Below are 27500 nucleotides of genomic sequence, written 5' to 3'. Positions count from 1 at the left end.
GCTAAATGTTATTTTATTCTATAGAACCTTTTAGAGTGGACGTCACAGGGTTAGTTGTGCACACATTGCGGTATCCAAAACTCAGAGGAACTCAAGCCGAAACGAGAGAGATCCCTGGAATACAGGAAAAAGACGTATTGTGCCGTATGCGTATATAGACGCTGGATATTCCCACTAGGAATATGACGATGTCCGGGACTACAACTGTATGATGTTTGGATCCATCCTGAGGTGTGTACTGTACACTCTCAATCAACAGCTCTGTTGATCATGTCTGTGATGAGGTGTGTACTGTACACTCTCAATCAACAGCTCTGTTGATCATGTCTGTGATGAGGTGTGTACTGTACACTCTCAATCAACAGCTCTGTTGATCATGTCTGTGATGATGAGGTGTGTACTGTACACTCTCAATCAACAGCTCTGTTGATCATGTCTGTGATGAGGTGTGTACTGTACACTCTCAGTCAACAGCTCTGTTGATCATGTCTGATGAGGTGTGTACTGTACACTCTCAATCAACAGCTCTGTTGATCATGTCTGTGATGATGAGGTGTGTACTGTACACTCTCAGTCAACAGCTCTGTTGATCATGTCTGTGATGATGAGGTGTGTACTGTACGCTCTCAGTCAACAGCTCTGTTGATCATGTCTGTGATGAGGTGTGTACTGTACGCTCTCAATCAACAGCTCTGTTGATCATGTCTGTGATGATGAGGTGTGTACTGTACACTCTCAGTCAACAGCTCTGTTGATCATGTCTGTGATGATGAGGTGTGTACTGTACACTCTCAATCAACAGCTCTGTTGATCATGTCTGTGATGATGAGGTGTGTACTGTACACTCTCAATCAACAGCTCTGTTGATCATGTCTGTGATGATGAGGTGTGTACTGTACACTCTCAGTCAACAGCTCTGTTGATCATGTCTGTGATGATACTGTACACTCTCAGCCAACAGCTCTGTTGATCATGTCTGTGATGAGGTGTGTACTGTACACTCTCAGTCAACAGCTCTGTTGATCATGTCTGTGATGAGGTGTGTACTGTACACTCTCAATCAACAGCTCTGTTGATCATGTCTGTGATGAGGTGTGTACTGTACACTCTCAATCAACAGCTCTGTTGATCATGTCTGTGATGATGAGGTGTGTACTGTACACTCTCAATCAACAGCTCTGTTGATCATGTCTGTGATGATGAGGTGTGTACTGTACACTCTCAATCAACAGCTCTGTTGATCATGTCTGTGATGATGAGGTGTGTACTGTACACTCTCAGTCAACAGCTCTGTTGATCATGTCTGTGGTGATGAGGTGTGTACTGTACACTCTCAATCAACAGCTCTGTTGATCATGTCTGTGATGATGAGGTGTGTACTGTACACTTTCAATCAACAGCTCTGTTGATCACCTCTGTGCTACCCAGGGAGCTTCCTGAGGAAGTTGGAAAGTGGGTTAAGAGATAGCGGTGGAGGTGCTGCTCTCATTAATGGCTTATTGTCTGCCTCTAAGTATTTAACGTTACACGGTGGAGTGTTTTCCACACTGACGTCCTGAAACAGTGACGTTTACACGCACACAACATTCCACTATTATTCGGAAAATGACAATATTTCGAATTTGATAGGGGTCATGTAAACAGCATATTCCAGTTGCATTTGCCCGAATTTGGCCTTTTTCTGAATTTAGCATTTAGCATGTGGGTTATTCCAGTATTCTTTGATCATGTATACAGCGCATTCGGAATATGCGTCTCAATCATGGTTTTTACTGCAGTTTGCAACGCATGTTGCCTGTTTGCAGTCAGCTGATGTGTGCTAGAAAGCTCTAGATTGATATTGATATTGTCCAGCCTTAATCTCCTGGTTAATAATTACACTCCGGACCTTATTTCCAGCTTAAAATATGATGTTTTACTCACCCAGAGAACTTTGGTTTCATTCTGATCGCCACAGAAGATATTGACATCAGAGTAGAGTCCGAACTGGCCAAAACGGGCCAAAACGGGGCACACGTAGTGCACACTGTAAATAACGTATTTTCTGCAACGTAGTGGTTCATATCCTCATAATATCTCGTTCATAAATGAACGTGAATCCGTCTAGTCTCCTTCGGGCTCTGCCTCGGTTTCCTCATCCAGGGTCATACGTTATTTACAGTGTGTACTACGTATGCCCCGTTTTGGCCAGTTCTTCTGACTATACTCAGACCTGAATATCTTCTATGGCGATCAGAATGAAACCAAAGTTCTCTGGGTGAGTAAAACATCATATTTTAAGCTAGAAATAAGATCCGGGTGTAAAAAAAAAACGGAATTCTCCTTTAACGTCCTCTCCTTGACATCTCGCCTTTATGAAATTAATTAAATAGGTGAAATGAATAATGCGTCAAAAGGTTTTACCTGGATTCGCTTGCTCATATTTTGTCTATTACACGGAGAGAGCATGTTCAAGTGTGACGATTTCATAAAGCCAGTGTGTGTGAACCGCCTTCCTCCAGTGATGCTCTCCTATCTCTTGGTCACATGATCGCATCACTCTCATGTTTACTACAGCATAGAACAGACCACTTCCTCACAGACCCAGCCACCAGGAAGTGACACACTGCAGACGGTTAGGGAAGAAGAGGCCCCTACAATCATACACAGCCAAACAGGAGCATGTTGAACGCCTATCTGTTAGGGGGGTGGGGGGGGGGGATCGATACAGCATAGTATCGTGATATTTTGTGGGCAATATATCGTATCGTATCGAATGCCAAGTATCGTGATATTTTATTACCAGCTTAGTGGCCTTGTGGTCTGAGTGTCAGCCCTGAGACTGGGAGGTTGTGAGTTCGATCCCCGGCCGAGTCATACCAAAGACTATAAAAATGGGACCCATTTGCCTCCCTGCTTGGCACTCAGCATCAAAGGGTTGGAATTGGGGGGTTAAATCACCATGTGATTCCCGAGCGCGGCGCACGCTGCCGCTCACCACCGCTCCCCCAGGGGATGGGTCAAATGCGGAGAACAAATTTCACATTGTGTGACAATCAGTGGGACTTTACCTTTACCTTTACCTTTCTTATACAAAATGTCAAGTGCAGCAACATTTATGACAGCTTTTTATGACAGTGTTGGTCAGTCTGTCTGCTTGACAATCCCATTTTGCTGCAATAAATATGATTGAAGTGAGATGAACAAACTTTATCTGATGAGATCAAACAGATGTTGACAAAGTTTTTACCTGTATGACATCATTTGCAAATTGAAAAAAGGTAATAAATCACAATATATCGCAATATCGCAATACTCAATATATCGCAATACTAGCATATCGCCATACTATCGGATCGTGACTTAAGTATCGTGATAATATCGTATCGTGGGGCGTCAGTGATTCCCACCCCTACTATCTGTCGGTCCAGTCTAATCAGTCTCTCGGGCGATGTGAAAGAGGGCCTAACGTTACGGTAAGATACAAACAAGGTCCCCTTCAGCCTGTTTATATACGTCTGTTTCCTCATAAACACAAGGTCCCCTTCAGCCTGTTTATATACGTGTTTCCTCATAAACACACAGCGCTCGCTATCTTCTGACTAATCAGTGAGTCAACCGAGACAGGGACAGAGAGAGGTGGGCGGGCGACGTGCAATATGATCAAATGCGTTTTGACTATGTGTGTGGTGTGGGTCCAATAATATGTCATTTGCTTTGGTTGGAATTTTATCTTTTTTTCCCATCAGGGCAGATCTCCCCAGGCTGCACATCCTCTTTCATGAGCTTTAATGAGCTTAATTTCCTATGAAGCAAATCTCTTTTGTCATCTTAGCCTGATGAGCAGCAGAGAGGAACTTCTCCTTCTCCATCTCATCCTGATGAGGAGCAGAGAGGAACTGTCAGCAGCAGAAGTTGACAGTGCTTGAAATCAAGGCCGGTCTTTATGAGAGAGGGCCACGTCATGGAAGTTCCCCCGGTGAACTGAAAGTGAACCGCCATGGATTCTGACGTACTATGAAGGTTTCGTGGACACAACTGCCAGGGAGGATGAAGATAGCTGAACCGCCACGTGACATCTTTTGCCCCGGGTGTGAGTTTCCCATTCATTTTCTCCATAGACATTTCGAAAGAAAACCCTTATATAACGAGTTTTAAGGCAGGAACCGAGACACCTAACATAAAACATTTCAGTTGGAGCAAAAATAAAAAAACTAATTTTCGATTCCAACCCCCCCGTCTTTATTTTTTGTTTTTGCTCTAAGTGAAATGTTTGATGGTCACTCACGATTCAGTAGGTCACGGGTTGGCTTGTTGCAGCCTTAAAACTCGTTATATAAGAATTTTTCAAAATGTCTATAGAGACAGTCCGCATGTCTGGGAACGCCCACAAAATGTTAAACGGCTGGCGCGCGAGTGGGGTAAAACCGCCCATATATCTCAATGGGCTGACTCACCAAAAGACGGTGCTGCGGCTCTAAACCACATGTTTGGGGGTGCTAGAGCAGAACACAAGACGTCTGCTCAGATGTGCGTTTACTGCGGTGGTTAAATCCCCGATCGTGTCTGCCTGGGCTGGGCTATCAGCTAAATTCTAACTTTGCTGAATGGATAGAACGGGGGAATTCATTTACCCCACCCTGACCCCGCCCCCAGGCTAACCCAGCGTCTATTGTGGGCGTTCCTAGAGCCTGTATGGGCGTTCCCAGACATGCGGATTGTCTCTATGGAGAAAATGAAAGGGAAAGTCACTTCCTAGGGGCAAGAGATGTCACGTGACTGTTGTCTGGCACCAGTGCAAACAGAGAGGGTGAGCTCATGTTTTGGGGGTGTCTGTCACACCGGCGACATGCTGAGGCACATGTGACTGAGGGCTGCAGCCAGGTGCTGGGGACTAAATGTACGACACTGGGTGATGACTAAAGGATCACTGTTATTCCAGCTGGGCAGGAATAACAGAACAAAACAAAACAAAACAAAAAATTAAATAGAATAACACCTTCCCAAATGTGCACTTGCATAGTTAATGTAATAAGTTATAACTTGTCCAAAGGTCATAAACATTTCCCTTTAAATGAGTGATTAAAACCTGTTCCTGTAAATACATCCCTGCATGTAATGACATCACATTATTGCATCATAGTTTTATAAGTGTTGGAACATGCTTTTGATTGGCATAATATTGACTAATTATTTCACAATGATTTCACAGTTACTTTGCTGTTATGTTGTGTGTCTGAGGTGTACTTATGTTCTCTGTCTGTCCGTCTGCCTGGTTCCCTGTCTCCATTGTCCTGTCTATTCATTTATTTTATTTTATTCTTTCGCCCGGGCTGCGCCGCGGACCAATGTAAAAGTTGGCTGAGGGGCGCAATATAAATGAAAATATCATATCATATCACAAGTTTGAGTTATTACATTTGTTGTATTCTTAGTATCAGTTAGAATGATGTTACCCCACCTGATATGATGTAATAATCACCAGTCAGTAGAACGTCAGAGGAGCATTTCATTCAAGTTATTACATAATCCAGCAGTTTATTGCATTATCAGTGGCTCCTCAGCAACTGATCAACTGTGGTGACAACTCTAGTTAGTTACTACTAAGTAGTAGTAACAATATCTGTAGCGATGGGATATCGGTATCGGGTGCCGATATGACGTAATTCACATATCGGATATCGGACTGACGTCGCTGATCCACATTCCGATCCAGAGCCAATCATAGCTGCACTGGACCATAAACCCACCCTAACATAACATGAAACAGTGCTAGTAAGTAGTACTAGAAGTGAGGTAGTAACGTTAGCGGTTAGCTAACTCAATAACATGACCTTAGTTTTGGAGATATTTTATTCTCATACATATTTGGGGGGTTTCCCACTTGACCTTAATGTGGTTAAGTGGCAGGAGTGTTTAATTGTCGCTTATTTGTTGAAATGTTAATATATTTGAGTGGATCAATTGTTTTGTAAATATCTAATAACCTTTATTAATTGTTTAATTGGATATTGTGGAATATTATGAGCCAGGTAACTAATGCTATGAGATCATTGATTACCATGATGATAACTGATGTCACAGTAGGAGCCAGCTAGTTACTATGGAGGCTGCAGCTCCTTGGGAGAGTTGCCAAGAGCTCTGATATCAAAGTCAGTATCGGTATCGGCAGATCTCCAAATTCAGGTATCGGAATCGGATCGGAACTGAAAAAAATGTGGATCGGTGCATCTCTAAATATCTGCATTTCCTCTATAGAGATAGACCTGATGTCAAATTCAATTACTGTTCCATGACCTTCTATAACTATTTATCCATACAAATCCTTCCTGCTTTGTCACGGTTTTGCGGCTCAGGAAAGTTCTAAAGGGGTAAGGGGGCTTGCTGTAGAGAGAAACAGCTGTAAACCATCACCTAAAGGAATGAATGGGTAAACCAAGTTGTAAAACACAACCTGGCACATTCCGTTAAAGTGACCCATTTGTACAATTCCATGATGATATTCCTTGGGAATCTCAGAAATTCCTAAAGTTGGACTTTCCCTTTGTAGCATACACCTCTCTCAAACCTCATGTTCTAGAGAACATGAGAAGCATGCAATCCTGAGCCTTTGAACCCCCAGGACTGATGCAAAAAAAATAAAAAAATAAGTGAAAGTCTTACTTCAAAAAAACAGATGTCAGAGTCTAGTCTGAGCTGAAATGTATATGCGGGGCCCCTCTCATTCTCTTCAACTAAAAGGCTGTGTGGTATGAGACACTGCAAGGAGGAGGCAGCCCCTCAATTTGTGAGGCCCTAACAGCCCCGGGGGCATTATATACACAACTGTACAAACAGCGCACACGTTAGGGGCCAAGATGAAGGGAGGTGAAAAGGACACGGGGGGGCCCCCAGTGCAGAATGCTTGTTCAATCACATCACAAGCCATTTTCAATACGACTGCATGGAGGGCACTGGACGTTCGGACCATTGCACTGGAAATACTAACCTTTTAGTAGCAGTAAAAGCAGTACTAGTAGTAGTAGAAGGGGGATGGGCATTTCTAGCAAAAACACGATTTGAAATTCACTGGGCCCAAGTCGACTTCGTCGAAATTCACCCACCGTTATTAAAAAAAAAAAAGTGAGAGTCACAAATGTGATATGGTCTCCCCTGATTCTAAGTATAGTTGAATCGCTTGGTTTGACCAAGTAAAACAATTTGTATAAGCATTTTATGCCAGGTCTATGGAAAAATGAATGGCGGATGAAATCCCATGGACAGGGAGAGGGGGTGACTTTGGCACCCTATTGACGTTCACAGACCCAGGCTACGTTAGCCACGTTAGCTTAGCTTCCTGAAAAAGTCGAAATTCGTTGCCTATCACTCAAGTGGTAGTACATGTACTTCCACAATGGGAATTTCCTTCATCACTGACACAACACAAGTTCTACAAAGCAGATGCTGCCGGCTTACAACAAGTTGTCACAGTGGAGGTGTGGTGATCAAACCCCCGAGACTGGGTATTTTTAAGGTTGTCAAAAAGTATCGATAAGTATTGATTTAAAAAAATGTGAAACAAATACAATACTCATTTAACAGGTGTCGATAAGTCTTGGTTTTAAAAATTTGAACTGGATACAATACTCATTTGCAACAATATCCATACCAGCAGCAGTGCTTTCTCTCAATGAAAAATCAAACATTCAGATTTTTCCCTCCCTGTGATTGATTGGTGGGTATCTGTTGCTTCAACAATCGAAAAGTGTTCTGATAGGCTGATGACTAGAGCAGGGCTAATCTGCTGTGTTGTGATAGGCTGATGACTACAGCAGGGCTAATCTAACCTGACGCTGCCAGATGGACGGTATAGCTCCACATAGGTTTCACTAAACCAGTCGATCTGGGAATGAAGTCACCAGACCCGCTGATGGAGGCGGGCACTTTTTCCAAGCTACTTGGCAGGTGATTGGATGACCCATCTGTCTATCACCGCTGGTGGGTGTTAACTTCAACCAATCAGATCGCCGAAGGTGCCTGCCTGTGGATGATCTCCGTGGTATTCATTGATTGAGTCCTCACGGTCGTAAAGTCACCTTCGAAGCATTTAGTTAGATTATAACGAACTAGTTGTGTGGCTTAGCCTTCCCAAATGTTGAGGGTCGTTTTTTAGAATTTAATACATAGAATTGGGAACGTTACATTCAATTTCATTCAGACTGCCTGTCACTTCCGCGGCGGCAGCCATGTTGGCGAGTGAAAAGAACTACAAAGACCATGTACCCACTACTTGCCCAGACGAGCCAGAGCCCGCCTACGGCCGCCGCTGATTCGTCGAGCCGGCATGGCTCGACCAATCATCTTAACTGCCTGTGCGGGTCCAGACCGTCACGGAGAACCAAATGAAATGTGAGTTCACGTGACGGGCGGTTTACCAGGCTAGGGCTAATCTGCTGTGTAAGTGTAAAGTTTTTAATGAGTTTTATCGGGCGTGCGCCCATCTGTTTTCGTTTCATTTTTATGCGCTCCCCTCCTCCCCCCTCCCAGTATGGTGACAACCCCAGGCCAGGATATTGAATGTATATTAAAACCAAAGAGGAGCTCTTGACATGTAACAGGCACACATGATGACAGGAACAAGGAACCAACAAGACTCATACACACATGAGGAGGTGATTAGAAATGAGACTGGGCCAAACAGAGAATAATAATTATGTTCATGATGAGCATAGATAGAACCACAACACACAAACAAATACAAAAGCCAGACACTGAAGGAAGGCACACGTCACACAACTAGGACTGTGAATCTTCACTGGCCTCACGATTCGATTCGATTACGATTCAGAGGGCTACGATTCGATTCGAGTACGATTATCGATGCATCTCGATGCATCTCGATGCATCTTAAATCGATGCATCACTTTTTTCTGCAATACATGATTTATTTTTTCTCACTTTCTTTTTTCTCACTGTGGCTACTTTTAAAATAAAAGTGTATTTGGAATTGCATTGTATTATGATCCATAATTAAAATAAACAACTGCATGTACTTCCATTATATTTTATTTGATTATATATATATATATATATATATATATATATATATATATATATATATATATATATATATATTTTTTTTTTTTTAAATAATCGATTTTTGACATTTGTGAATCGATGAGAATCGTGCACGTCCGCATCGCGATGCATCTTATAATCGATTATTTTTGACACCCCTAGTCACAACCGTGACACAAGTCAGATCAGGAGCTTTTAGCCCGAGGGCACTATGGCAGCCATGTTCCTGCGTTCCTGCGTTCACCATAAACATCTTGTTCAAACCTCGACATGCTGACAGTTTTTCCTGTTGTGTTTTACTTCTCCAGAAACGAGCCTCCAGCGCCTGGCTCGGCCTATAAATGCAGCTACGCTTTTATTGTTTCCTTTGTTTCAAATAGGCCCTAAATGTCAGCTGTATAATGTTAGCTGTTGTGGTGGGAGATGTTCCCAGTATGATATCAATAAGCCGGAGTCTTCTGAAGATGGCCTGTGGATTTCTCCACACTGTATAATGTTAGCTTGTATGTGAGACGGGGGAATTCAAGCCAGAAGGCAACTGGCTTAACAATTCACATGATTCAGCGTGTTTGGAATAACAACAAGCAGGCTTTTGACACACACTCACATGCTGAGAGCATGGCAGAACAAACAGCCAGCAGGTGTAGCATGTGGTGCAGTGAGCGTGTGTGTGTGTGTGTGTGTGTGTGTGTGTGTGTGTGTGTGTGTGTGTGTGTGTGTGTGTGTGTGTGTGTGTGTGTGTGTGTGTGCACATGTGTGTGCATAAAGAAGTAATGCATTTCAAAAGCCAGTATCATCCATTTGTAGCCGTCCTTTTTTACCCGGCTCATATTTGATCAGTATGGACAGGCAGAGCACTCAAATCCAAAAATGACCGCTGATACTAAACCTGCTTTTTTGGAATGGGTTCTTCCTGACTGTGCCTGGGTGGGGACAGTTTGCTCTGTGGGTCTGTGAGCATTGGCTTTTCCCCCCCATTGCTGGGAAGGAGGGGGAGGAGCCTCTCCCCACCAGCTGTGATGATGTCATGAACATGATGAAGTCATGTACAGCTGCACGCCGGCAAACCAACTGGTCAAGTTGTGAAAAGTGACAGCAACAGGAAACCGCACACTGATGTATGCACTAGGGGTGTCAAAAATAATCGATTATAAGATGCATCGCCATGCGGACGTGTACGATTCTGCATCGATTCACAAATGTCAAAAATCGATTATAAAAAAATTATAATAATAATTAACTCATTCTCTGCCAAAGACGTACTCGGACGTACTTTTTACAATGGCGTTCTGTGCCAAGGACGTACTCGGACGTACTTTAATGTTTTGCTTGTTTACATTAGATCAGACCCTTTCCCAGCCTGTGACATTGTTTCAAGTCAAACTGATGAACGGAAGCGCTAAATCACGTTTAGTATTTATAGTATAGTCACCCATTTAGCAGTAAACAGAGTCCGTTAGTGAGTGACGATCATGAGCGGCCATTTGTGCATTGAGCAGCATTTGCGGCCATTGAGCAGCTGCCTGTGATTCCTGTGTGCGTGTGTGTGAGACGAGAGAGAGAGAGAGAGAGAGAGAGAGAGAGAGAGAGAGAGAGAGAGCGAGAGAGAGCGAGAGAGAGAGCGAGAGAGAGCGAGAGAGAGAGAGAGAGAGAGAGCGAGAGAGAGAGCGAGAGAGAGAGAGAGAGAGAGAGAGAGAGAGAGAGAGAGAGAGAGAGAGAGAGAGAGAGAGAGAGAGCGAGCGAGCATAAGGGTTAATTTGGTCCGTCCAGTCTTGGACTATCTGGTAAATAAGTTACAGGAAGTAAAAGTCAGTAAAAACTTTTTTTTATTTTTATTTTTATTTTTTGGGGAAAACAAATACTGTATATGTCTGATGTGTCACTGAGGCAAAAAATAAAAGGCTCAAAAGAGAGTTCTGCTTGAAACGGTGTCGTTCACTAAAAACCTATTTTTCTCCTATTTCTGTTACAAAGGAGGGCATTTTCAGTGAAAGCAAGCTAACTTCCACTGCTTGTAACTAAACAAGGAAACATGGTCGAGTTTCAGTTTTTTACAAGGGGTAAGAAGAGAGTCTCTGCTTTATTGTGAGATATGTTGTGTAATTTTATTCCTAGCACAGAATATTCTGTGGGTCCTGGAAGATCAGGAAATATGCTCAAAATCCTGGCACTGGGAGCACACAGACCGAAATGACCCTGGCAGAGAATGAGTTAATAATCAAATAAAATATAATGGAAGTACATGCAGTTGTTTATTTGGATCATAATACAATGCAATTCCAAATGCACTTTTATTTTAAAAGTAGCCACACAGTGAGAAAAAGTAAAGCGAGAAAAAATAAATCATGTATTGGGAGAAAAAAGTGATGCATCGATTGAAGATGCATCGAGATGCATCGATAATCGTAATCGAATCGAATCGTAGCCCTCTGAATCGTAATCGATTCGAATCGTGACTCGTGAGGCCAGTGAAGAAAGAACCCTAGTATGCACTATGTTGTTTAGGGGTGGGAATCACTGATGCCCCACGATACGATATTATCGCGATACTTAAGTCACGATCCGAGAGCATTTCAATATTGCGATATGCTAGTATTGCAATATATTGAGTATTGCGATATATTGTGATTTACTACCTTTTTTCAACTGCAAATGACGTCCCCAAAGGTAAAAACTTTGTCAACATGTGTTTGATCTAATCAGATAAAGTTTCCAGTCTGTTCATCTCACTTCAATCATTTTTATTGCAGCAAAATGGGATTGTCAAGCAGACAGACTGACCAACACTGTCATAAAAAGCTGTCATAAATGTTGCATGATGCACTTGACATTTTGTATAATAAAATATCACGATACTTGGCATTCGATACGATACGATATATTGCCCACCAAATATCACGATACTATGCTACTATGCACGATACTATCCTCGGTATCAGCAATGTAATGTACCGGTAAGTATTTCTACTTGCACTTGCTCTGAAAAAAGTGGTATCGGTGCATCTCTCTACTCACAGCCTCCAAAATGCAAACCAAATGAGAATGAGTCTTGGATGTTTTACTCCCTAATTGAGGCCTGTCAGGCAGCTGCCTCCCACAAGGTTACATGTCTCTCCCACAATTATTCACTTTTTTCCCGATGCAATTAACACGGCCAAAAGAAGAGCTATGTCAGTTCTGAAATTCTCCCGTTTTACCCTTGTGGTGTTATCGCAATTTCCAAAATGAGGTGCGGTGCACTGATCAGTCCTAGTTTTGGGGTGCTGGGCAGGTTTGCTGTGTTTTAAGGCAGAGGGTGAAGACTTGTCACATCATCACAAGACTGAGGATTTGACCTAACTGTCAAAGCTGACAAGTCCACACCACCCACCCACGTGTTGAGCGAGCATACTGGACACGGTAACACACACACACACACACACACACACACACACACACACACACACACACACACACACACACACACACACACACACACACACACACACACACAGACACACAGACATACACACACACACACACACACACACACACACACACAGACACACAGACATACACACACACACACACACACACACACACACACACACACACACACACAGACACACAGACACACAGACATACACACACCACACACCACAGACACACACACACACACACAGACATACACACACCACACACACACAGACAGACACACACACACACACACACACACACACACAAACACACACACACAGACACACACACACACCACACAGACGCTGCACCACCGCACTGCAGCAGTCAAGACGTGTGGATGCAGCCACATGAAGGAGGAGGCGAGAGGGAGACAGGCTGGCTTTTCATCACAGTATTTTTATCCAAATTATCATGTATCAAATTAGAGAGGCTGGATGGAAACAGCTAATTTTCCTCAATAACTCTGTCACACTACACTTACACTGGCCTAAGGCAAAAAAATAATTACGCGTCCGCCGAGCTGGAGGCATTATGGTTTCGGGTTGTCCGTCCGTCCGCCCGATGTTCGTTAACGCGATATCTCAGGAACGGCCTTAACGGAATTTCGTCACATTTCAAACGTCCGCTTGGACTCGAGGATGAACTGATTACATTTTGGTGGTCAAAGGTCAAGGTCACTGTGAGCTCACAAACGCCATTTTCAAGCTCGTTTACGCGATAGCTCAGTAACACCTTGACGGAATTTCTTCACATTTGGCTCAAACGTCAAAGTCTGGACAGACAGACATGGATGTCGACTGCTCACTTGTTGGCGGAGGCATATATCCGCGGTGCGGTCGTCCTAGTTTTGTCAATAACGTAGCGAATGATGGAAATGCATTAATAATGTAATAGTAATGTCTCTTTCCTTGAGCAAGCTGTGCTCCACCTTGAGGAAGCCTATCTACATTATCAGGGTGGCAATTTTGTCATTTTAGGGGCAAGGCCATTTGGCCTTCGGCGTCGCAATTTCTTTAGCCATTGCTCTATTGACATCATGAAGAGCGATTTGTCTGAAATGTGTGTTAAAATGAGCCAATGACACATCCTTTGCATAGAGCAGCTACATTAAACTGAGACCACTGATGCTTTTAAAGCAACTGACAGTAGCAGGCTGCTAGCAGGGCACTGCCAAGGTGACCTTAGAGATCTCAGGGCATCACGGCCAGAGAGGGAGGGGCAACGGAGGCCATGGCCTCCATGTAATTCCCACCTGCTATATATTCACTTCAAACCAGCTGATAGAAATCTATAGCCGTTTTCCCACATGCGTACCGGAAAATTACCTGTAAGTCAATATCGGACATTTCCCTTCACACCTCTCCTCTGGCATGTGGGAATCTATCAGCGAAATTGCCTGTATGGGGGGGGGGAGGGGGGGCGGCACTGCAGAGCGGGTGGGGAGTGACGTGTCGGCAAAACTCCGAATGGTGAAATAAGTTTGCTTGTTTATCCGTTCACCTGCGTAGCGTTGAAGCACTTTTTACAGACTGGCTTCATTTGATGTGTCCGGGCTTGCCTTGGCTGTCGGCAACGTTGCTTAGTCCCTGTCGGACTGTGACTGAAGGAGGAGGACGGACTGTGGCCAGAGAGCGAGCAGAGAGGAGAGGGGAAAATCAGCACAGCACACACATGAAGCTGACATAGGCTACTGCTCTTATTATCACAAGATCATTTCGCCAGTTTGCTTTAATGTGCGCTAATGATTAGATTATGCCCGCTGGAACATTAAGCAACATGTGTACACCTCGCCCATGAGAGTGTCGCGCAGAATATGAAGATAGACTAAACCGGGGACAGATCATGACTGATGATTATGTACCTCTGCGCTGCTGCGTGAGACTAGAGCCGTCTGGAAGCGAGAGAGACCAGGAGGGAATTTATTTTGGGAAGATGCTCTGAACAATTTTGACGACGTGGAATGGAATTGCGTCATTTTCGCATGTCCCGGTATTACGTGCTGAGTCTGGTCCGACCCGCACGCAAGATCACCCGGTGGCGAAAACCACTGGAAGCGCGTTTGCGACTGGCAATAGTCCTTTGGTGGTACGCAACACCAGGGGAATATCGAACAATCAGCTGTGTATTTGGTGTTGGACTGTCTACTGTGTGCATTGCAACCTGGTCCACGAAGTCACAGCCCACTGATAGCGGAAAATGCCTTCGGAAATCAGCAAGCTGACATACTGCTCTTATTAGGCTATCACAAGATAATTTCGCCAGTTTGCTTTAAGGTGCGCGAATGATTAGATTATGCCCGCTGGAACATTAAGCAACGTGTGTAGGCTACTCCTCGCCCATGATTGAAGGACCGCTGTCGCGGAAAATGACCTGAACCGTTTCCACTTGCGTCCCCTTAAGACCATACCGCTCTTCTGACTTGGTCGAAAGTGGTGAAATGTCGGGGACGACGGGGTCGCGCTTATACCGGCACGGCGCCTTTCTCACATGCAGGCATTAGACCACGTACCGGTCATTTTGCGGTACAAAGCGCATGTGGGAAAAGGGCTTATTTGGCATCGTAGCTCAAAGCGGACCTGACTCGACTATTAGGGCAGTAAAGCTCACTTGACTTGATTATTGAGCTTATATCAGCACGTTGGGAAGGACTTGTGTTTCTTTCCTGAGTGCCAAACCCAGTGTATTGCTACAGGAAGTGGGACAAACCCAGTGTATTGCTACAGGAAGTGGGACAAACCCAGTGTATTGCTACAGGAAGTGGGACAAACCCAGTGTATTGCTACAGGAAGTGGGACAAACCCAGTGTATTGCTACAGGAAGTGGGACAAACCCAGTGTATTGCTACAGGAAGTGGGACAAACCCAGTGTATTGCTACAGGAAGTGGGACAAACCCAGTGTATTGTTACAGGAAGTGGGACAAACCCAGTGTATTGTTACAGGAAGTGGGACAAACCCAGTGTATTGTTACAGGAAGTGGGACAAACCCAGTGTATTGTTACAGGAAGTGGGACAAACCCAGTGTATTGCTACAGGAAGTGGGACAAACCCAGTGTATTGCTACAGGAAGTGGGACAAACCCAGTGTATTGCTACAGGAAGTGGGACAAACCCAGTGTATTGTTACAGGAAGTGGGACAAACCCAGTGTATTGCTACAGGAAGTGGGACAACCCCAGTGTATTGTTACAGGAAGTGGGACAAACCCAGTGTATTGTTACAGGAAGTGGGACAAACCGAGTGTATTGTTACAGGAAGTGGGACAAACCCAGTGTATTGTTACAGGAAGTGGGACAAACCCAGTGTATTGCTACAGGAAGTGGGACAAACCCAGTGTATTGCTACAGGAAGTGGGACAAACCCAGTGTATTGCTACAGGAAGTGGGACAAACCCAGTGTATTGTTACAGGAAGTGGGACAATGGGATCAGAACAATAATATGCACTCAGCTTCCTGTCCTGTGTCATACAGTAGGCTTAAAAACAGGAGAGGTGGCTGTGCAAGGCTGGTGCGTGTGTGTGTGTGTGTGTGTGTGTGTGTGTGTGTGTGTGTGTGTGTGTGTGTGTGTGTGTGTGTGTGTGTGTGTGAGTGTGTGTGTGTGTGTGTGCGTGTGCTGTGCGTGTGCGTGTGCGTGTGCGCATGCGTGTGTGTATTGGTGTGCGTGTGTGTATTGGTGTGCGTGTGTGTTTTTAATAAACAGACTGAGAACATGTGAATTTAGTTTCAAAATGAGATATTCCTCTTTTGGGGAAAAAGTGATTTACAATAAAGTGACTTCACAAGATGCTTCTTGAGTTTTACTGAATGTTCTTTTTGGATGTTGGCTTAAAGGCAGAAGATTGATATCTACAGTACAGAGGTAGACTATATATCACCCCTATAGATGCTCAGTATAGACAGTAAGCCAGGGGTGCCCAATACGTCGATCGAAGGTAGTGTGGTCGATCGCATGGCATTGAGGAAGAAAAAAAAAAATATTTTTTTTTACTGTTTTTCCACTGTTTCCACTGTTTTTCCACTGTTTTTCCACTGTTTCCACTGTTTTTCCACTGTTTTTCCACCGTTTCCACTGTTTTTCCACTGTTCCACTGTTTTCCACTGTATACTCAGTGTATATATATATAAATAAATATGTTTGGTAGATCACTTTGACTTGGTCATTTTAAAAGTAGCTCCCAAGCTGAAAAAGTGTGGGCACCCCTGCAGTAAGCTATACTGCTAACTGTCTGGATGATGTGGCTGCTAATGATGTTCATATCATGAATCTACTAGCAAACATCAAGTATTATATTTAACTTTGTTTATTTGTCAGGGACAATGCAAGACAACATTGTAACAATTGTCCAAAGAGTCAGTGACTGCAAGTCACGACTGGTGAGCACTCTCAAAAGTTTCAAAAAGTTTCAGTGCAAGGCGCAAACAATATATAGAAGGACAAAAAATGAAAAATCCTTTTGGGTTGTTTTAATACCTTCAAGCAGCAACAGCAGTGACAATGAACGTTTCGGCGTAAGCCTTCCTCAGCATTGTCAATGCTGACAATGCTGAGGAAGGCTTACGCCGAAACGTTCATTGTCACTGCTGTTGCTGCTTGAAGGTATTAAAACAACCCAAAAGGATTTATTTTGAGTGCTGGTTTTTTGTCCTTCTAAACATTGTAACAAGTTACACTAACATGAAACATATGCGATGCATATAGGATATCTAGCCAAGGCTAATTTGCAAAATCCCTGTCCCTGGGTACGCTTTTCTAATAAAAGACATAATCTAAACAAAGTGCAAACTAGGGCTGTCACTTTTTCCCCAAAATAAAATTCGAACGAACTTTAATTGCCCGAAATTCGTTCGAATATATTCGAAGTTTTTTGGTTAATTAAAAAATTAAAAAAATTAAAAAAAAAAAAAAAAATTTTTTTTTTTTTTTTTTTCAGTCCAGCAGCCTGTTGCACCAGCTGAACGTAAGTTCTGTCTTAAGTTAGGGTGTAAAGTCCACACTAACTGCTACGTTCAAACTAGTTAGTTTGACACTAAAGTTGTGTCTTTGTTTGGTTGCACCACGGAGACGTAAGGTACATCTTAACTAGTAGACCCTAAAGTCCATACTAACCAAAATAGTGTCGCAGACAATGACGTGTACAGTATCTGTGACCAATCAGTGAAAAGCACGGTGGAAACGGTGTTTATTTACGGTTGTTTAAGTGGAGTGAAAACAGGACATGTTGCCCACCGCAAATTAGTGCTTTCATATTTCATCAACACTAATCAAATGAGAACGTTATTGAGTAACGTTCGTTTAGGTTCATATTACTGTTAACGTTTATCTGTGAGCTCTTCATCAGTATTGTAGGCTATACCACCATCCTGCCTCACTAAATTGTTGCGGTTATTTTAATTTGTATGCAGTGCTGCAGCTTGTGGGAAACAAAAGCGTGAGTCATAAATATCAAAGGGTGTAATTTATCACGGAGAGCGCGTTGCGGATGCAAAACAACGATGCGCCACGGTGCCAAGTTGCAATCCGTGCCGACTGCTATTTTACGGAGGACTTTACACCTAGTAAGACGTAGGTGTAAATTTTAAGTTCTAACTTATGCCTACGTTGTAACTATTTCACTTGGTGCAACCCAAATATTTTTAGTAGTGCGTAAACTCGGACTTAGTGAGACTTTACGTTCAAACTAGCTTACGTTTCAACTTACGCACAGCTGGTGCAACCCACTGCAGGCCACCGGGCATCAGCCCGACGTGTTAGCTTGGACGCTCACAGTCACAACACTGCCTCACAAACTTGGCTGCATCCAACTCGAGACAACTTTTCAGACCCTGGAGACAATCTTTCTCAGAAGAGACTAACGCGACAAATCTGGAGACTTTTTCTGACATGGGATTAACATTACCAGCAAGCAGCAGTTGGTTAATTTTGGTTAATAAAAAAAAAAAAAAAAAAAAAAAAAAAAAAAATTATAATAAAAAATAAAATAAAAATTCGAACATTCAAATTACATTTCGAAAACGAACCCCTCCCCCCACATTCGAAGTTGCATTCGAATTTCGAATGAAAAGTGACAGCCCTAGTGCAAACATAAAATTTGTGACACGATCATACAAAATTTACAGTGGAATTATGCTACTACATCATACAAAATGTACAGTAGAATTATGCTACTACATCAGTGATCAATGGTCGCAGGTAGGGATGTCCCGATCAGGTTTTTTTGCCCCCAAGTCCGAGTCCGAGTCCTTTGATTTTGAGTATCTGCCGATACCGAGTCCCGATCCGATACTTTTATAATACATTTAAAAAATGAAGAGCGAAGAAAATTATCCAGGATGTCCCTTATTTTTATTATATTTTAACATGTAACACTTATCATGCACAACTGTGCATGCAAGTAGTGCAGTGTATTGTAAACTGAGCACTAGTTATGAGGTAGCTTGAACATTCTCAAGTCAGAACAGAAAAATTATTCTTCACATTAGAACTAGTGCAACATTAGAACTTAATGCAACATCACAGACTCAATAGTCTAGTGTTAAAACAAACAGCAGCTTAACTTAAAATGCCAGTCAGGCATTAAAATAAAAAATAAAAAAATAAAAATATCAAATAAAACAAATGAGCCAATATTCAAGCAGTGCAGTGTATTGTAAACTGAGCACTTATGAGGTAGCTTAAAGATTTTCAAGTCAGAATAGAAAAAATATTCTTCACATTAGAACTAGTGCAACATTAGAACTTAGTGCAATATCAGTGCCAGTGTGTCTGTGACGCTGCGCTGGGAAAGCAGGCCCTCGTGCACGACAAGTTGTAATGTGTGCGCTACACAGCCCACACTCTGTACTCCCATATCCAGCATGGCTTTCTTCATATTTGCAGCGTTATCGCGCAAAATGATATGGACTCGGTTCTTGTCTATTCCCCAGTTGTTCAGCATCCTCTCCATCGCCTGCTGGATGCGCTCTGCTGTGTGGGATCCACCAAATTCCTGTGCATGCAAAGTCGCACGGCTTAAAACAAAACTGGAGTTGATCCATTGCGCAGTGAGGCTTAGAAGGGCCATGAAAACACAGACGAACTCCAAATATCTGTGGTAAACGCGACATCAGGCACGTCTTTCAATAGGACAAGCAGCTTGTCGCTTATCTTTTTCTGGAGCGCTGGCAGAGCCTTTTCAGTGATATAGTGTCGAGAGGGCATGTCGTATCGTGGTTCCATGTACTCCATAAGCATGATAAAACCCGGGTCGTCTACCAGAGAGAGTGGCTGGTCACTCATTGCTATCATCTCGGCTATCTTTTCTGTGATCTTTTTCGCCTTTTCACTGTCGTTCTCGTCGTTCACTTTGAAATATTTCCACACAGCAGACATGATAGCGGCAGCGCGGCTCAGCTTCAAAACAAACTGGCGTGCTCTCTGCGCATGCGGTGCGGTGTTTTTGTGAGGCTGTCTGGCTGAGTGTCGTTTGACACAGACAAGGTCTGACTCTGTAAACGGTGGTAGTAATACTAATTTTATTCTAATTTATTTTGAATCACCAATAGCCCATATATAAAAAATCTGATAAAAATAATGACTCGGACATATGATCGGGTCATAATGTCCGAGTCCGGATCGAGTCTGCAGTCACGTGATCGGCCCCGATTTCCGATCACGTGATCGGATCGGGACAACCCTAGTCGCAGGTTTGATTTTGCTTCAGCCAGTGTTTCACCTTTTCATTCAAGCTAGTTTGCATTTTTATTTCTGTTGGTAGGGAATTCCATATGTGTATCCCTTTTACTGAAAACTATGACTGACCGAAAGTTGACCGAAAGTAGTTTTGCACAGTGAAATATTGAAGTGACTGATTCTGTGATGCACAGCTGCTGTGGATTAAAAAATGTAATTAAAATTAAAATAAATCTTCACAAGGCGTATGTCCATGCTATTACAGGACATTCTTCAAACTGTATGGATTTTACAGCATTCATCTGTCCAAGCAGAGGTTATTATTATCACCCACCCATTTTCCAAGGCATTGTTCTGCTTTATGTCGCCTACAGACTGTGAGATTTTAGCAATCTTATTATAAGTTTATTGCAGGGCCGGCCACACTGTGCAACATGGATCTAATAAACTCGGCTATTACTGCACACACATAATATTATAACGCTCCTCCCTTTTTTCCACAACAAACAACAGACAAACCATGTTTCACCTCACGCAGGACAGGAGGCTGCACCTCACGCAGGACAGGAGACTGCACCTCACGCAGGACAGGAGGCTGCACCTCACGCAGGACAGGAGGCTGCACCTCACGCAGGACAGGAGGCTGCACCTCACGCAGGACAGGAGGCTGCACCTCACGCAGGACAGGAGGCTGCACCTCACACAGGACAGGAGGCTGCACCTCACGCAGGACAGGAGGCTGCACCTCACGCAGGACAGGGGGCTGCACCTCACGCAGGAGGCTTCATCAGGTACGTACCTGGCATGGCTACATACTGTATAGGGATGGGCACGAGTACTCGGGTACTCGAGCACTCGTTCATAACGTCAGTAGTCGAGTAACGTTTCTGCTGTTCGGGTACTCGCCCCACTCCCCACCCCTTTAAAAGTGGTCTATCTACGCACGCATCGTCATGTGGATCTGGCAGCATGAACTGCACGGGCGTCAAGTCAGCCAGAATGTACAAGTACGTCATCCACTTTGTTGCTTTCAAACTAAAATGCTTATTGTAACGTAACCTTATTTTGATTAATGCGTTACAGCCTCAGTTTCACGCCATATAACATCACAACGAGTATTTTGATACAAGGTTTGCTGCTTCATTCGTTGAAATACCTTTTGTCCTCCAACGTGCATCAATAAGCTATTTACTCTTGTTTAAGTAACATTATTTTGAATTTTGAAAGTTTTCCAGCTCATCCCGAAAATGGTGGCTAGAGATATTCGAGACGCATGCTTCTTCATAGCGCACGCCCGATAAAACTCATTCACAACTTTGCACTAGTTTACTGACTACACTGTCGTTTCCCATAACGTTAGTCACAAGAAATGTGGAGAAATAATCACTTTTTGGGAGACAATCGCTTCATGGTGATGTTCAGCTGCAGCTGTAACGTTAATCACACTGGTCAGTTTTCACTTTTTGGCAGAACACCGGACCTTGTAATCCGTGGATTTACGTTAGTGTAACAGTGATCATAAAGTAAAATGGATGATACTGGACAATGGACATGTATTGGAATTGAGCCTTCGCTTGGGTTGTTTCACAACATTGTCCGCTCCGAAGCGCAAATGCCATCCATCCAACCATCGGAGATGCTGTCTGAGGTAGGCTTTACGTTAGCTTAGCGTCGCCTCACCTAATATCAGTCAGTCAGTCCCGCTCCTCACATGCTCCAGGTAGCGCTTTCTCCATGCAAAAATGCAAACGTTATGTGTGAACAGCCCCACACACAGCAGATTACCCCTGCTCCGTCATTACCATAGTAATGACACAGACCCCTCCCCCCCCCCCCCCCCCCCGCCCCCGCGCGCGAGTACTCGAGCACTCGTTCATAACAGAAGGAGAGTACTCAACTATTTAAATTGCTTAAAATGCCCATCCCTAATACTGTACCTGGCTAGACATAGGAGGAGCATTATATCGTGTGCGGTAATCCTTGCTCCTGAAGTTTAAGGCACCAATGGTAAACTTCAGGCTTTGGTGTCTAACCCTAATAAGGTCGCCAAAGGTATTGATACAAAAAAGATTAAACGGATACAATACTCATTTGCAACAGCCTCGGGTATTGAGAAGTATCCATACTAAAAACAAAAAAAACAAATACAATACTCATTTGCAACAGAAACGATACCAGCAGTGTTTTCTCTAAAATAAATGAAAAATCAAACATAACACTGATTTTCCCCTCATTATCATTGGTGGGTATCAGTAGCTTCAAAAAAGCTAAAGGTGTCCTGATAGGCTGATGAATACAGCAGGGGTCTACACCTGTGTAGGTGCAAAGTTTGTAATTTGTTTTATCGGGTCTAGATTGTGGACACCCGTGCGTCTGTCTGTCCACATCTGTCTTCATTTATTTTTATGCCTCTTGATGTGTCATTGGAATACCATCGAAAATGGTATTGACGGAGTATCGATATGAAATTAATTAATAATATTTTGTAACATTTTTTCCTTTATCAAATAATTGCAGGCTCCCTGTGATTTGGATATTGCACTTAAACCAAATTGCGACTGCGATTAGATGTAATTGTGTGCAGCCCTAATTCTCTTGCTCTTACTGTGCCTGTGACTATCCCTATTGCTCACCCCACCTACTCTACAACCCCCCCAGCTGAAAGCAACAAGGTCAAAGGGCATTCTGGGAAATGCAGTACGTGCACATGAGGCAGAGTTTCCCTTTACTCGACACAACGGAACAGAACGGAACAGAAGTGAGTAAGAACTTTGGTTTTGGTTTCCAACGCGCCTCTTTGACGTGATGCACAGTAATAATTAAGGAGGAAGCCCCGTGCTTTGTTGACTTCCTCTGAATCAGTCCTTCCCCCGTGGCTCCACCGTGCCTTTCATGTGGCCGACAGGCTAAATGGTGCGGCTGTAACGTAGACAAGACAAGCCAGGGCAGGACAGGCCCAGGACACGACAGGCCCAGGGCAGGACAGGACAGGCAGTGAGGGGGTAGCCTACACCTCGGTGGTGGAGGGCTTCAATGGCACTACTGTGTCAGTCTCATTCATATACATCTAGCAAGGCAAAACATAACACAACTTGTGGAACATAAACCTGGAGCAGTAATATACTGCTTTCTTTAGTGGAATCCCTGGTAGGAAGAGCACTCTCAAGTAGAGGAACTAGACACTAATAGCTTGCTGATATATTTGACTTTAGCGAAAGTATTAAAAAAAAAAAAAAAAAAAAAATCTACTTAAAAAGTAACAAGTAACTAAATGTAACACTCACTGTTAGCTGTTTTCCTTTCTATGCAATTCTAAACGGATGATAGGGCAGAGCTCAAACTACATGCTTTTAACTGGAAAGCAAAAGTAGAATGACTGACCTAAAAAAAAGTGCAAGTACGCAAAAATGAAAAGTGCAAGTACACAAAAATGGCAATGTGAGGAAACTGTACGAGTGACTTGAGTTTTAATGACCAGGAAGAGGCGTCATGAATGAGAACCCCCTCTCTGTTGGTGCTTGGAGGCAGCATGTGGGTTGTATGTCAGGTGACAGAGTAAGGCCCTCCCACTGACAGGCCTTGCATACATCTGGCTTGGTTGGTGGTCTATCAAAAGTTGATTTATTGCTGTGGCTTTTAACTGCTGCATCAAGGGGTGTGTCCCGGAGAAAGTTCAGGTGCGGTGGTGAGACATTTTGGTCGAATGTAACACAGTCAAAGGTCAGCAAAACAAAAATGCAAATTTAACTCAAATTATGAATATGACTCTGTTTATGTATTTGTACTGTTATTTCCCCTTTTGCTCTGTATTTGCTAGATATTTCATTTTAGAATCAATATTTTGGACGACTTCATATGACACCAGGGTGTCTGAATCATTTTGATGTGCTTTGACATGTTTCACCAAAGCGTAGCCACATTAGCAAAACATTTTGTGCACTGTCTCCACACCCTCATCTCACACCTGGTCTCTCCCCACACTCAGATATTAGACATACTACATAAACGAGTCTGTGCCACTTTGCAGCCCCCGCTGCTGTTTTGACAGCGGGCCTATGGGGGGGGGGGGGGGGGTCAAAAAATGAATGACTGACAGGTCGTAGCACCAATGAGAGAGTGCTTCATTTTCAAAAATCAACAGAGTAAGGTTGGGTGGACGCACCTGATCGATCGCTAGAGTTGTTACTGATTGGTGCCCCCATGATTTCGGGGGGGCGTTGTGCTACTGGGGGGAGTTGTGCTACTGTGTGCGTTTGCGTTATATGATTTTACAGTAATGCACGACGCGGAGGCAACCATCCTCCGCCTCATTGAAATCATATAATCCACACCTAGCAGTTGATTATCCCGCTTATACCGTGGTCATTTGCCAACAATATAAAATAAAAGCATCCGTGAATTTTTGGTGCAAGTTTAGCAATCAGAGGTTTTTCACAGGCCATAACTCTGTTTACCTATAGCAACCGACTAATACCTGGAACAAGCGTTAGCATCCCGTCAGCTTCTCATGCAATGGAAACTTTGTTTGCTGTTCCGGTAAATAGGACGAACCTTGGATACGAGCCGGTGTGGTGCAGGCAAGCTTCGCACGTTGAATAACGTTAGCTGTGCTGTTTGATTAAACAGCTGTGCAGGTTGGGGAGGGGATGAATTTACAACATGTGATTAGACTTGAGCCGGACTACGTGTGCATTATACGGTTTTAATGCACACCTGCCGGCCAATCAGAGACGAGTATTCACCCAGACCATGATATAAAGAAATAAAGTCCGCACAGCACTGAAAAAATCAGTTTATTGACATTTCGATCTTATGAACTTCATCTTTCTGATGAAGATCGTAAGAGCATAAGATCGAGATGTCAGGTGAGGAGTCGGCAAGCCGAACATTCCCGACGGCACTCTGAGGAGTTGTGATTGAGGTTTGTTGTGTGCCCTGTATGCAACATGGCCGACATTTAGCCAGTCACATAGGCCTACATGCACTGCACTACTTGTGGATGGTTTTAGAGATACATTACATTACGTCATTTGGCAGACGCTTTTATCCAAAGCGACTTACAATAACACATTTTTGTCAGCAATAGAGCAATCAACTATGGAGCACAGTCTATGACAACTACAAATTCTGAAGGAACAGTGGTACAAGTTTAGTTTAGGTTAGTAGTTTTTTTTTGTTTTTTTTGAAAGAGAGAGAAAGAAGTTAGATGGTAACAGTTGCAGACGTTTATACACGTGATACAATTGTATGGCCTGTGTGGTACAAAACTATAAACCTCTGTGGCACCAGCGCTCTGTGTAAAAAAGTTAGCCCTGTCCATCTCTCTAAAACACCCTCCTCATGTCCTGCTCCCTTCATCTCCTCTCCACTCCACTCTCCTCCTTTCTGCCCTCTCCTCCTCTCTCCTCCCCACCCCCTCCTCCTGTCACATGCTCTTCCTCTGTCTTGCTCAATGCCCATGTGTTGTTTTGCTTCAGGATAAACACTGAGCAGCATATATCAATCATCTCTGCCTTTCTCTCTCTCTCTCTCTCTCTCTCTCTCTCTCTCTGTGTAACTCTGACCTCTCTCATTCTCCTGGGGCCTATCTGTCTACTTCTGTTCAGAAGAGGCTCAGACAAGGAGAGGAGAGGAGAGGTGAGGAGAGGAGAGGAGAGAGAGGAGAGGAGAGGAGGGAGAGTGGAGAGGAGAGGACAGGAGACGAGAGGAGAGGTGAGGAGGAGAGGGGGGAGAGGAGAGGACAGGAGATGAGAGGAGAGGTGAGGAGGAGAGGGGGGAGAGGAGAGGACAGGAGATGAGAGGAGAGGAGAGGAGAGGAGAGGAGAGGAGAGCAGAGGAGAGGAGAGGAGAGGAGAGGAGAGGAGAGGAGAGGAGAGGAGAGGAGAGGAGAGGAGAGGAGAGGAGAGGAGAGGAGAGGAGTTGATAGGAGGGAGAGGAATGGAGAGGACAGGAGAGGAGAGGAGCAGAGAGTTGGGTTGAAAAGGCAGAGGAATGTGTTGGGGTCTCTAGGAGGGGGGCTTTCAAAACATTCCCCTCTTCACAGTGAATGAGCTTATTCATACTTCATTTCATTCAGATTTCAATATAATTACACGTGTGTGTGTGTGTGTGTGTGTGTGTGTGTGTGTGTGTGTGTGTGTGTGCGTACGTGCACGCGCTTGCACGCACACGCACACGCACACACACACACACACACACACACACACACACACACATCTGAGGGTGTTTAAACGATTGTGCCAGCAGTCCTAAAATTGACAAGAGCACCAGGAATACAGTGTCACTATGTTTACAGTGAACACACACAAATCAGCCACAGCATGTTGACCTACGTGATGGATTGCGTGTGAAAACCCTGCTACTGTCATCTCTGGTTATAATTCATCCTAATGAAAAATCACTATAATATTCCTATAGGGACTTATAGCCTAACCCTCAATCCATGACCACTCGCCCAGTCTTTAGTATAAAGCCAGTAGTGGCTGGATAATATGACAAGGATGTTTTTTCTTTTTGGATTATTCATGGTCATTATTCACATCAAATAAGAAAATAGTAGAATATACAAATACATAAAATGTGTAGTCATTATAAAGAGACTGAACAACATGTGGCCATTTTGTGACTTTTTGTACATTAGAAACTTTGGACAATTGTCCATACTAGCCTATTGCCTATTTTCAGACTTTTGATGGTACTAGTTGCCGACATCAATTTTGCTACTAGAGTCCCTTTAAAAAAGTATATTTATTTTTTTGTAATGAGGTGCAAATTATACCATCAAGCTACTACAAAAAACAGTACATTGCTATATAATATCCCTATTATGGACTGTATTAGATGTCTATGTGGCACTCTAACCTTATGGTGAGTTTATATAACGTTATAGCCTAGTCCTATCGTGTTATTTTTTACATGTTAAATGTGTTAATATGGCTAACGTTACATGTCTTCCCCTCCTCCTAGGCTATGCGTGTGGTCTTACCTGGCTTGGTGACGCTCTGGAAGTAAAAGACGAAGAGCAGGAGCGAGCCGAGGCACGTCGCCAGGAATAGGCGTCCTCCTCTGGGCATCCTCATCCTGAAGCCCCGCTCTGCTGGCGGAGCCCCCGAGCCCGAGCCCTGCCTCCCTCCTCGGTAGCGCTCTCATACGAGACCGACCGCCCGGCGGATGCTAGTGGGGGGACTACACGGAAGAATAAACGATCAATTACGGATGAAAAAAAGCCCGCGGTCCTTCTTCACAGGCGGAGAGAGGAGAGGCTAGTCAACGCGATTTAACCCGCTAAAGTGTCTCGTCTGGCCGGGGAAGGAAGCGTAACGTGAAGCCAACACAACTTT

General features: G+C 43.8%; 1 protein-coding gene across 1 annotated transcript in view; it reads right to left on the bottom strand.

The window, feature by feature from the left end:
• LOC310794814 (carbohydrate sulfotransferase 11-like) overlaps positions 1-27306 on the bottom strand; it is a 38570-nt gene extending 11264 nt beyond the window's left edge. The window contains exon 1 of the mRNA XM_083656868.1: positions 27146-27306. Within this exon, the coding sequence (XP_083512994.1) occupies positions 27146-27239 (94 nt within the window). The 5' untranslated portion in view covers positions 27240-27306. The remainder of the gene's footprint in view (positions 1-27145) is intronic.
• Between the last annotated feature and the right edge of the window lie 194 nt (positions 27307-27500).

Source organism: Poromitra crassiceps (assembly GCF_964638095.1).
Source record: "Poromitra crassiceps genome assembly, chromosome: 20".
NCBI lineage: Eukaryota > Metazoa > Chordata > Actinopteri > Beryciformes > Melamphaidae > Poromitra > Poromitra crassiceps.
This window is presented reverse-complemented; position numbering and strand designations above follow the sequence as displayed.